Source organism: Pelecanus crispus, unplaced genomic scaffold (genome assembly GCF_030463565.1).
Source record: "Pelecanus crispus isolate bPelCri1 unplaced genomic scaffold, bPelCri1.pri SCAFFOLD_200, whole genome shotgun sequence".
NCBI lineage: Eukaryota > Metazoa > Chordata > Aves > Pelecaniformes > Pelecanidae > Pelecanus > Pelecanus crispus.
Window position 1 is genome coordinate 37,776 of NW_027461291.1, and position 12,225 is coordinate 50,000.

The following is a 12,225-nucleotide window of genomic DNA, read 5'->3' on the forward strand; positions in this document are numbered from 1 at the left end:
GCCCCCCAGTCCCTCCTGGTCCCCCCCAGTCCCTCGCCGGTCCCTCCCGGTGCCCCCCAGTCCCTCTCTGGTCCCTCCCAGTGCCCCCCAGTGCTCCCCAGTCCCTTCTGGTCCCTCCCAGTCCCTCCCCAGTCCCTCCCCGTCCCCCCTGGACCCCCAATCCCCCCCAATCCCTCCCAGTGCCCCCCAGTCCCCCCTGGTCCCCCCCAGTCCCTTGCCGGTCCCTCCTGGTGCCCCCCAGTCCCTCTCTGGTCCCTCCCAGTGCCCCCCAGTGCCCCCCAGTCCCTCCTGGTCCCCCCCAGTCCCTTGCCGGTCCCTCCCGGTGCCCCCCAGTCCCTCTCTGGTCCCTCCCAGTGCCCCCCAGTGCCCCCCAGTCCCTCCTGGTCCCTCCTGGTCCCTCGCTGGTCCCTCCCGGTGCCCCCCAGTCCCTCTCTGGTCCCTCCCGGTGCCCCCCAGTGCCCCCCAGTCCCTTCTGGTCCCTCCCAGTCCCTCCCCAGTCCATCCCCATCCCCCCTGGACCCCCAGTCCCCCCCAATCCCTCCCAGTGCCCTCCAGTCCCCCCCAGTCCCTCCCCAGTCCCTCCCAGTGCCCCCCAGTGCCCCCCAGTCCCCCCCAATCCCTCCCAGTGCCCCCCAGTCCCCCCCAGTCCCTCTCCGGTCCCTCCCAGCACCCCCCAGTCCCTCCTGGTCCCCCCCAGTCCCTCCCCAGTCCCTCCCAGTGCCCCCCAGTCCCTCCTGGTCCCTCCCGGTCCCTCCCGGTCCCTCCCGGTGCCCCCCAGTCCCTCTCTGGTCCCTCCCAGTGCCCCCCAGTGCCCCCCAGTCCCTCCTGGTCCCTCGCCGGTCCCTCCCGGTGCCCCCCAGTCCCTCTCTGGTCCCTCCCTGGTCCCTCCCAGTGCCCCCCAGTCCCTCCCGGTGCCCCCCCCACCGGTGCCAGACGCGGGGGCTGTTCCTGCAGGTTTATTGCAGACCGGGACAGGGCCCGGAGCACCGGAGCATCCTGGGGGTGCTGCCGCTGCCGGAGCTTTGGGGGAAGGGGGGGGGGTCCTCAGCGCCGGGAAAAATCCCCGCCTGTGGGAGAAGGGGTGAGGGGGGCTCGGGATCCTGCACCCCCCCCGCTTTTGGGGGGCTGCCCCCCACCCCGATCCCCGCCGCCGCTCACCCTGGCAGCTGCTGCACTGGCAGCTGCGGATGACGGGCAACACCACGGGCTCGGCGCTGCCGTCGGGGCAGGGCAGGCGCAGGACGCGGACGGGGCTGCCGGGGTCCAGGCGGTAGCTGCAGCACTCGCAGAGGCTCTGCAGGTACGGCTCCTGCCCGAGGGACGCGCGGGTGCTGGGCTGGGGCGGCCAAAAGCGGGGAGACCCCCCCCGGCCCTCCCCGCCCCGCGGCAGAGCCCCCCGCGCCGGCTGACCTCGGGGGTGACGGTGGTGCGGGAGCGGCAGCGGCCGGCGCAGTAGCTGACCTCGACGGCGGGCATGGCGCAGGGCCCCTTGGCGATGGTGCGCAGCTCGGTGAAGCGCCGGCACATGGACGACGGCTCCTCTGCAAGGCGGGGGGCACGGCGGTGGTGCTGCCCGCACTGCCCTCGCTGCCCGCGCTGCCTGCACTGCCCATGCTGCCTGCACTGCCTGCACTGCCCTCACTGCCCGCGCTGCCTGCACTGCCTGCACTGCCCTCGCTGCCCGTGCTGCCTGCACTGCCCTCGCTGCCCGCGCTGCCCACGCTGCCTGCGCTGCCCACACTGCCCGCGCTGCCCTCACTGCCCGCGCTGCCCGTACTGCCCGCGCTGACCACACTGCCCGTGCTGCCCGCGCTGCCCTCGCTGCCCACGCTGCCCATGCTGCCTGCACTGCCCACATTGCCCACATTGCCCACGCTGCCCACGCTGCCCATGCTGTCCACGCTGCCCATGCTGCCCACACTGCCCACGCTGCCCATGCTGTCCACACTGCCTGCACTGCCCACACTGCCCACGCTGCCCATGCTGCCCATGCTGTCCACGCTGCCTGCGCTGCCCACACTGCCCACGCTGCCCACGCTGCCCATGCTGCCCGTGCTGCCCTCGCTGCCCATGCTGCCCATGCTGCCTGCACTGCCCACATTGCCCACGCTGCCCATGCTGTCCACGCTGCCTGCACTGCCCACATTGCCCACACTGCCCACGCTGCCCATGCTGCCCATGCTGTCCACGCTGCCCATGCTGCCCACGCTGCCCATGCTGCCTGCACTGCCCATGCTGCCCGCACTGCCCATGCTGTCCATGCTGCCTGCGCTGCCCACGCTGCCCATGCTGCCTGCACTGCCCACATTGTCCACACTGCCCACGCTGCCCATGCTGCCTGCACTGCCCACATTGCCCACACTGCCCACGCTGCCCATGCTGCCCATGCTGTCCACGCTGCCTGCACTGCCCACACTGCCCACGCTGCCCATGCTGCCCGTACTGCCTGTGCTGCCCACACTGCCCGTGCTGCCCATGCTGCCCGTGCTGCCCGCACTGCCCATGCTGCCCACACTGCCCATGCTGCCCATGCTGCCCGTGCTGCCCGTGCTGCCCATGCTGTCCATGCTGCCTGCGCTGCCCACGCTGCCCTTGCTGCCCACGCTGCCCACGCTGCCCGCGCTGTCCATGCTGCCCGTGCTGCCCACGTTGCCCTTGCTGCCCGCGCTGCCCGCACCGCCCCGACGCCTTGCCCGGGCGAGGCCCCGACGCGCCGGCGGGCGCCCAACCCTACCGTGGGCCGCGGGGGTCTTACCCGGCCATTCCTCCCGGCAAACGGGGCAGCAGCTGCCGGGCTCCCGCACCTTCACCGCGCCCTGCCGAGAGGGCGGCTTCAGCCCCCTGCCCACGCGTGCCCCCTGCCCGCCAAAGCCCCCTCCCCGCCGGCTCCCCGCACCTCGGGGCAGGTGAGGGGCGGGCAGCCGGCGGTGCAGGCAGCATGCCCGTCGACGCAGCGGCACGTCTGGCACTCCTCCTGCCACTCGCTGCCAGCCTGGCCGGGGGACACCACAGGGCTCAGCCCGGCTCGCGGGGTGCAATTTGGCACCCCGCCATCACAAGGGGCACCCCCCGGCACCGCTCACCTCGTGGAGCCGCCCCCGGTGCCGGCACTCGCAGAGGGCGGCCGGCACGCAGCGGCCGGTGCCGTTGCGGTAGAGGCCGGGCTGGCAGGTGCAGCCGGGGGCCGGGGGCTGGCTGCAGTTGCCCGGTGGCTCGCCGAAGACGTCCCGGCAGCTCCGCTCGCAGCTGGCCGGCGCGTCGGGGCCCTGCCAGCGCTCGCCCGCCGGACAGGCTGCACGTGGCACAGGGCATGGCACCGGCGCCGGCACCGCACAGCGATGGCTGCCCCGGCCCCCGGGTTGGGGCTGGCACCCTGCGGGCGACTCCTCTGCCCCCTCCCTTGCCACCCCCCGGGGTTCGAGGGGCCGCGGGGGGACTCACGGCATTTGGGGAGGCTGCAGGGGGTCCGGCGGGTGGGGGGGCCCAGGCACTCTGCCCCCTCATAGAGGCGCTGCCGGAGCGGGTGCCGGTGGGAGAGGCGCTCGCCCGTCCCGCACGTCACCGAGCAGGGGGACCAGGGCGACCACGGGGACCACAGGCAGTCGACTGCGGCGAGGAGGGGGGTGAGACCGGGTGGCTGCGGCACGGGGACCACGGCACGGGGACCACGGCACGGGGACCACGGCACGGGGACCATGACACAGGGACAGGGACAGGGACCATGGCACAGGGACCACGGCACGGGGACCATGACACAGGGACAGGGACAGGGACCACGGCACAGGGACCATGGCACGGGGACCATGACACAGGGACAGGGACAGGGACCACGGCACGGGGACCACGGCACGGGGACCATGACACAGGGACAGGGACAGGGACCACGGCACAGGGACCATGGCACGGGGACCATGACACAGGGACAGGGACAGGGACCACGGCACAGGGACCACGGCACGGGGACCATGACACAGGGACAGGGACAGGGACCACGGCACAGGGACCACGGCACGGGGACCATGACACAGGGACAGGGACAGGGACCACGGCACAGGGACCACGGCACGGGGACCATGACACAGGGACAGGGACAGGGACAACGGCACGGGGACCACGGCACGGGGACCATGACACAGGGACCATGGCACGGGGACCACGGCACGGGGACCACGGCACGGGGACCATGACACAGGGACCATGGCACAGGGACCACGGCACGGGGACCACAGCATGGGGACCACGGCATGGGGACAGGGACCGGGACCATGGCACGGGAACCACGGCACGGGGACCACGGCATGGGGATGGGGATGGGAACCACAGCACGGGGACCACGGCACGGGGACCACGGCACGGGGACCATGACACAGGGACAGGGACAGGGACCACGGCACAGGGACCACAGCACGGGAACCACAGCACGGGGACCACAGCATGGGGACCATGGCATGGGGACAGGGACCGGGACCACGGCACGGGAACCACGGCACGGGGACCATGACACAGGGACAGGGACCATGGCACGGGAACCACAGCATGGGGACCAAGGCACAGGGATGGGGACGGGGACCACGGCACGGGGAACACAGAACAGGGATGGGGACCACGGCACAGGGACCACGGCACAGGGATGGGGACGGGGACCATGGCACGAGGACCATGGCACAGGGACAGGGACCATGGCACAGGGACCGCCGCATGGGGACAACAGCACGGGGACCACGGCATGGGGACAACGGCACAGGGACCACGGCACGGGAATGGGGATGGGGACCATGGCACGGGGATGGGGACCCCACCACCCCACACCCCACACCCCACCACCCCACCACCCCACACCCCACACCCCACATCCCACCACCCCACCACCCACCACCCCACATCCCACCACCCCACACCCCACATCCCACCATCCCACATCCCACCATCCCACCATCCCACCACCCCACATCCCACCACCCCCACACCCCACCACCCCACATCCCCACCACCCCACACCCCACCACCCACCACCCCCACCACCCCACACCCCACATCCCACCACCCCACACCCCACCACCCCACATCCCACCACCCCACACCCCACCACCCACCACCCCACCACCCCACACCCCACATCCCACCACCCCACATCCCACCACCCCCACACCCCTCACCCCACCCCCACCACCCCCACCACCCACCACCCCACACCCCACACCCCACATCCCACCACCCCACCACCCCACCACCCACCACCCCACCACCCACCACCCCACATCCCACACCCCACATCCCACCACCCCACATCCCACCATCCCACCACCCCACATCCCACACCCCACCACCCCACATCCCACCACCCCACACCCCACCACCCACCACCCCACCACCCACCACCCCACATCCCACCATCCCACCATCCCACCACCCCACCACCCCACATCCCACCACCCCACACCCCACACCCCACACCCCACCACCCACCACCCCACATCCCACCACCCCACCACCCCACCACCCCACATCCCACATCCCACCACCCACCACCCCACCACCCACCACCCCACCACCCACCACCCCACATCCCACCACCCCACACCCCACACCCCACCACCCCACATCCCACCACCCCACACCCACCACCCACCACCCCACACCCCACCACCCCACATCCCACCACCCCACATCCCACCACCCCACACCCCACCACCCCACATCCTACCACCCCACATCCCACCACCTCACACCCCACACCCCACACCCCACATCCCACCATCCCACACCCCACCACCCCACATCCCACACCCCACCACCCCACATCCCACCACCCCACATCCCACCACCCCACATCCCACCACCCCACATCCCACCACCCACCACCCCACCACCCCACACCCCACATCCCACATCCCACATCCCACCACCCCACACCCCACCACCCCACATCCCACCACCCCACACCCCACATCCCACATCCCACCACCCCACATCCCACACCCCACATCCCACATCCCACATCCCACCACCCCACACCCCACATCCCACCACCCCACATCCCACCACCCCACACCCCTCACCCCACACCCCACCCACCCCACATCCCACCACCCACCACCCCACCACCCCACACCCCACATCCCACATCCCACATCCCACCACCCCACACCCCACCACCCCACATCCCACCACCCCACACCCCTCACCCCACACCCCACCACCCCACATCCCACCACCCACCACCCCACCACCCCACACCCCACATCCCACATCCCACATCCCACCACCCCACATCCCACACCCCACATCCCACATCCCACATCCCACCACCCCACACCCCACATCCCACCACCCCACATCCCACCACCCCACACCCCTCACCCCACACCCCACCACCCCACATCCCACCACCCACCACCCCACCACCCCACACCCCACATCCCACATCCCACATCCCACCACCCCACACCCCACATCCCACCACCCCACATCCCACCACCCCACACCCCTCACCCCACACCCCACATCCCACATCCCACATCCCACCACCCACCACCCCACACCCCACCACCCCACATCCCACCACCCCACACCCCACATCCCACATCCCACATCCCACCACCCACCACCCCACACCCCACCACCCCACATCCCACCACCCCACACCCCACCACCCCACACCCCACATCCCACCACCCCACACCCCACCACCCCACATCCTACCACCCCACATCCCACCACCCCACACCCCACCACCCCACATCCCACATCCCACCACCCCACACCCCACCACCCCACATCCTACCACCCCACATCCCACCACCCCACACCCCACCACCCCACATCCCACCACCCCACACCCCTCACCCCACGCCCCACCGCCGGGCCCACCGTGGCGGCCCTCACCGGGGCAGGGCTGCGGGTTGCACTCAGCCGTCTCCTCCGTGCCGCCAGCGCCGCAGGGCACCCCGCCGGCGCTCCCCTGGCAGCCGCGGTGCCGCGAGGTGTTGCCGCCGCCGCAGCTGCGGGAGCAGGGCCCCCACGGGGACCACGGCCCGTAGGACGGACACGCCGGCGCCGGGCAGGTCAACGTCCCGTTCCCGCACGTGCTGCACCGGGATCGACGCCGCCGTCAGCGCCCCACGCCGGGGGGCTCGCCGCCGCGCCCCCCTACCGCCGCGGCACCCACCGCCGCGGCACCCACCAGTTTTGGCACTGCAGCTCGGCCGCCTGCCCCGGCCGCAGCTCCCGGCTGCCGTTGGCGGTGGGCAGCCCGCAGCGGCACTCGGCGATGGCCACGCACGCCCCGTCCTGCAGCAGCTGCCCCGGGGGGCACCGGCACCCTGGGGGGACGGAGAGGAGCGGGGCTGCACCCATGGGTGCTGCGGGTGGTCCCAAGCCCCCCGCGGGCAGGGGGTGCTCTGCCACGGGGACACGCGGAGCGGGGTGTGGGTGCACCGCTGTGCCATGGGGCAGCCGGCACCAGCGCTGGGGGGCAGGGGGTGTCACGGCTGCATCGGGGGGTGTGGGGCAGGGGTCTGTGCTATGGGGCACGGTCTGTGCTATGGGGTGGGTAGTCTGTGCTATGGGGTGGGGGGGTCTGTGCTATGGGGCGGGGGTCTGTGCTATGGGGTGGGTAGTCTGTGCTATGGGGTGGGGGGGTCTGTGCTATGGGGTGGGGGTCTGTGCCATGGGGCAGGGGTCTGTGCTATGGGGTGGGGGTCTGTGCCATGGGGCGGGGGTCTGTGCTATGGGGTGGGTAGTCTGTGCTATGGGGGGGGGGGTCTGTGCTATGGGGCGGGGGTCTGTGCTATGGGGTGGGGGTCTGTGCTATGGGGTGGGGGTCTGTGCAATGGGGCAGGGGGCTGTGCTATAGTACAGGGGGTCTATGCTATGGGGCAGGGGTTGTATGCTATGGGGCAGAGGTCTGTGCTATGCGGCGGGGGTCTGGGGGTCTATGCTATGGGGCAGGGGGCTGTGCTACAGGGCAGGTCCGTGCTATGGGGCAGGGGGTTGTGCTATGGGGCAGGGAGTCTGTGCTATGGGGCGGGGGGCTGTGCTATGGTGCAGGGGGTCTGTGCTATGGGGCGGGGGTCCAGGGGGTCTGTGCTATGGGGCGGGGGGTCTATGCTATGGTGCAGGGGGTCTGTGCCATGGGGCAGGGTTCCGTGCTATGGGGCAGGGGGTTGTGCTATGGTGCAGGGGGTCTATGCCATGGGGCGGGGGGCTGTGCTATGGTGCAGGGGTCTATGCTATGGGGCGGGGGGTCTGTGCTATGGGGCAGGGGTCTGTGCTATGGGGCGGGGGTCCAGGGGGTCTGTGCTATGGGGCGGGGGGTCTATGCCATGGGGCAGGGGGTCTGTGCTATGGTGCAGGAGGTTGTGCTATGGTGCAGGGGTCTGTGCTATGGGGCAGGGGGTCCATGCCATGGGGCGGGGGGCTGTGCTATGGGGCAGGGGGTCTATGCCATGGGGCAGGGGGTCTATGCTATGGGGCAGGAGGTTGTGCTATGGTGCAGGGGTCTGTGCTATGGGGCAGGGGGTCCATGCCATGGGGCGGGGGGCTGTGCTATGGGGCAGGGGGTCCATGCCATGGGGCGGGGGGCTGTGCTATGGGGCAGGGGGTCCATGCCATGGGGCGGGGGGCTGTGCTATGGGGCAGGGGGTCCATGCCATGGGGCGGGGGGCTGCAGGCAGCTCGGGGGGGGCACGCACCCGGCTCGCAGGGCCCCTGCAGACACTCGACGTGGGGCCAGAGGTCGGCGCAGGCGCGGGGGCAGCCGTTGGCGCAGGCGGCGGCAGGGGTCCGTCCCCGCTCCTCGCAGGCCTCCCCTGGGCACGGGGACGGGCGTCAGGGTGCGGCGGGGGGCACGGCGCCCGCCTCGCCCCCTCCCCGCCGTGCGGGGGGTCCCCGGGGCGCGGGGGCGGGGGTCACCTGGGCAGACGCCGGTGTTGCAGCTCTCGGTTTGGGAGTGGGTGCCGCGGCACTGCCGGCCGCCCGCCGGGTGCCGGGGCTGGCGCTGGCGCAGGCGGTAGCCCCCGCTGCAGGGCTCCTGGCAGGGTCCCCAGGGACCCCAGGGGCTCCAGAGGCAGGGGTCTGCGGGACACGGGGAGGGTCACCCACGCCGCGGCGGCGCGGCACCCACGGCACCCTGCAGACCCCTCCGGTACCTCGGCAGCCGTCGGGGTCCGGACAGAGCCGCTCTTGCCGCAGCTCGGCCGCGCAGGTGGCATCGTCGCCGTCCCAGGGCAGCCCGGTCTGGGGGTCCAGGCAGATTCGGTAGCGACGCTGCACCGCGGCCGGGGCCGAGACCCCCGCCGGCGTCCCCTCCGCCAGCAGCTGGGCCAGGGTGCCAGGGCCTGGCGTGGGCAGGGGCCGGCAGGGGCCGCAGGGCGTCCATTCCGACCAGGGGCTCAGCGGCAGCAGCCCTGGGGGGACATGGAGCCACTGGGGACCCCCAGGACCCCCCAGAACCCCCCCAGGACCCCCTAGGACCCCCAGGACCCCCCCAGGACCCCCAGGACCCCCCAGAACCCCCCCAGGACCCCCTAGGACCCCCAGGACCCCCCCAGGACCCTCTGGGACCCCCGCAGAACCCCCCAGGACCCCATGGGACCCCCCGGGACCCCCCCAGGACCCCCAAGAATCCCCTGGGATCCCCCCAGAAGCCCCCGGGACCCCCCAGGACCCTTCCAGGACCCCCCGGGACCCCCCAGGACCCCCTAGGACCCCCAGGACCCCCCCAGGACCCCCTAGGACCCCCAGGACCCCCCAGGACCCCCTAGGACCCCCAGGACCCCCCCCGGACCCTCTGGGACCCCCGCAGAACCCCCCAGGACCCCATGGGACCCCCCGGGACCCCCCCAGGACCCCCCGGGACCCCCCAGGACCCCCTAGGACCCCCAGGACCCCCCAGGACCCCCCAGGAGCCTCTGGGACCCCCGCAGAACCCCCCAGGACCCCATGGGACCCCCCGGGACCCCCCCAGGACCCCCAAGAATCCCCTGGGATCCCCCCAGAAGCCCCCGGGACCCCCCAGGACCCTCCCAGGACCCCCCGGGACCCCCCAGGACCCCCTAGGACCCCCAGGACCCCCCAGGACCCCCTAGGACCCCCAGGACCCCCCCAGGACCCTCTGGGACCCCCGCAGAACCCCCCAGGACCCCATGGGACCCCCCGGGACCCCCACAGGACCCCCAAGAATCCCCTGGGATCCCCCCAGAAGCCCCCGGGACCCCCCAGGACCCTCCCAGGACCCCCCGGGACCCCCCAGGACCCCCTAGGACCCCCAGGACCCCCCAGGACCCCCTAGGACCCCCAGGACCCCCCCAGGACCCTCTGGGACCCCCGCAGAACCCCCCAGGACCCCATGGGACCCCCCGGGACCCCCACAGGACCCCCAAGAATCCCCTGGGATCCCCCCAGAAGCCCCCGGGACCCCCCAGGACCCTCCCAGGACCCCCCGGGACCCCCCAGGACCCCCTAGGACCCCCAGGACCCCCCAGGACCCCCTAGGACCCCCAGGACCCCCCCAGGACCCTCTGGGACCCCCGCAGAACCCCCCAGGACCCCATGGGACCCCCCGGGACCCCCCCACGGCCCCCAAGAATCCCCTGGGATCCCCCCAGAAGCCCCCGGGACCCCCCAGGACCCTCCCAGGACCCCCCGGGACCCCCCCAGGACCCTCTGGGACACCCTGGGATGCCCCAGGACCATGCTGGGACCCCCTGAACCCCCCAGGACCACCCCCAGGACCCCTTAGGACCCCCCCAGGACCCCTGGGACCCCCCCCAGACACCCTGGAACCCCCCGGGACCCCCAAGGACCCCCTGGGACCCCCCCAGAACCCCCGGGACCCCCCAAGACCCTCCCAGGACCCCCTGGGACTCCTCAGGACCCCCCAGGATCCCCTGGAACCCCCTGGGAGCACCCAGGACCCCCCCGAACCCTCCGGGACCCTCCAGACCCCCAGGACCCTCCCAGGACCCCCCAGGACCCCCCAGGACCCCCTGGGACTCCCCAGGATCCCCCAGCACCCCCCCAGGACACCCTGGAACCCCCCTGGGACCCCCAAGGACCCCCTGGGACTCCCCAGAACCCCCCAGGACCCCCTGGGACCCCCCAGGACCCTCTGGGACCCCCTGGACCCCCCAGGACCACCCCCAGGACCCCCTAGGACCCCCAGAACCCCCCAGGACCCTCTGGGAACACCCAGGACCCCCCGGAACCCTCTGGGACCCTCCAGACCCCCAGGACCCTCCCAGAACCCCCCAGGACCTCCGGGACCCCCCAGGACCATCCTGGGACCCCCTGGACCCCCCCCCCAGGACCCCCTAGGACCCCCCAGGACCCTCCCAGAACCCCCCAGGAACCCTGGGACCCCCCCCAGGACCCCCTGGAACCCCTTGGGACCCTCCAGGATCCCCCCAGGACCCTCCCAGGACCCCCCAGGACACCCTGGGACGCCCCAGGACCATCCTGGGATCCCCTGGACCCCCCAGGACCACCCCCAGGACCCCCCAGGACACCCTGGGACCCCCCCGGACACCCTGGAACCCCCCTGGGACCCCCCACGACCCCCCCATGACCCCCTGGAACCCCTTGGGACCCTCCAGGATCCCCCCAGGACCCTCCCAGGACCCCCCAGGACACCCTGGAACCCCACTGGGACACCCAAGGACCCCCTGGGACTCCCCAGAACCCCCCAGGACCCCCTGGACCCCCCAGGACCCCCTAGGACCCCCAGAACCCCCCAGGACCCCCCCAGAACCCCCCAGGACCCCTGGGACCCCCCCGGACACCCTTGAACCCCCCTGGGACCCCCCCCCGACCCCCCCAGAACCCCCTGGAACCCCTTGGGACCCTCCAGGATCCCCCCAGGACCCTCCCAGGACCCCCCCAGGACACCCTGGGACGCCCCAGGACCATCCTGGGATCCCCTGGACCCCCCAGGACCACCCCCAGGACCCCCCAGGACCCCCTGGGACCCCCCTGGGACCCTCCTAGCCGGGGGGACGGGGAAGGCGCAGCCCCCAGCCGCCTGGGGCAGGCAGCGGGCAGAGCGTGGTGCCCACCCCCCCGGGGGGATGCGGGGGTCCCCGAGCAGAGAAATGGGGCTGGGGGGGGGGGCTGGGGAGGTGCCGCCGAGGGCGGGGGGCTCGGCGGTGCCGGGGGGTCCCCACTCACCCTGGCAGCCCTCGCTGCTGCAGTGCAGGGTCCCGTTCCGGCAGACGCTGGGAGGAGAAG

The 12,225-nt window shown here is 72.9% G+C and overlaps 1 protein-coding gene across 1 annotated transcript in view; it reads right to left on the reverse strand.

Moving 5' to 3' along the window:
* Window positions 1–1,044: 1,044 nt before the first annotated feature.
* LOC142596905 (SCO-spondin-like) overlaps window positions 1,045–12,225 on the reverse strand; it is a gene marked incomplete at its 5' end in the record, with an annotated part of 26,590 nt that continues 15,409 nt past the window's right edge. Inside the window, 14 exons of the mRNA XM_075727363.1 lie at window positions 1,045–1,067; window positions 1,159–1,309; window positions 1,411–1,541; window positions 1,862–2,221; window positions 2,756–2,816; window positions 2,897–2,992; window positions 3,084–3,292; window positions 3,442–3,606; window positions 6,886–7,088; window positions 7,184–7,322; window positions 8,694–8,810; window positions 8,914–9,075; window positions 9,150–9,407; window positions 12,166–12,212. Coding sequence (XP_075583478.1) covers window positions 1,045–1,067; window positions 1,159–1,309; window positions 1,411–1,541; window positions 1,862–2,221; window positions 2,756–2,816; window positions 2,897–2,992; window positions 3,084–3,292; window positions 3,442–3,606; window positions 6,886–7,088; window positions 7,184–7,322; window positions 8,694–8,810; window positions 8,914–9,075; window positions 9,150–9,407; window positions 12,166–12,212 — 2,122 coding nt within the window. The remainder of the gene's footprint in view (window positions 1,068–1,158; window positions 1,310–1,410; window positions 1,542–1,861; window positions 2,222–2,755; window positions 2,817–2,896; window positions 2,993–3,083; window positions 3,293–3,441; window positions 3,607–6,885; window positions 7,089–7,183; window positions 7,323–8,693; window positions 8,811–8,913; window positions 9,076–9,149; window positions 9,408–12,165; window positions 12,213–12,225) is intronic.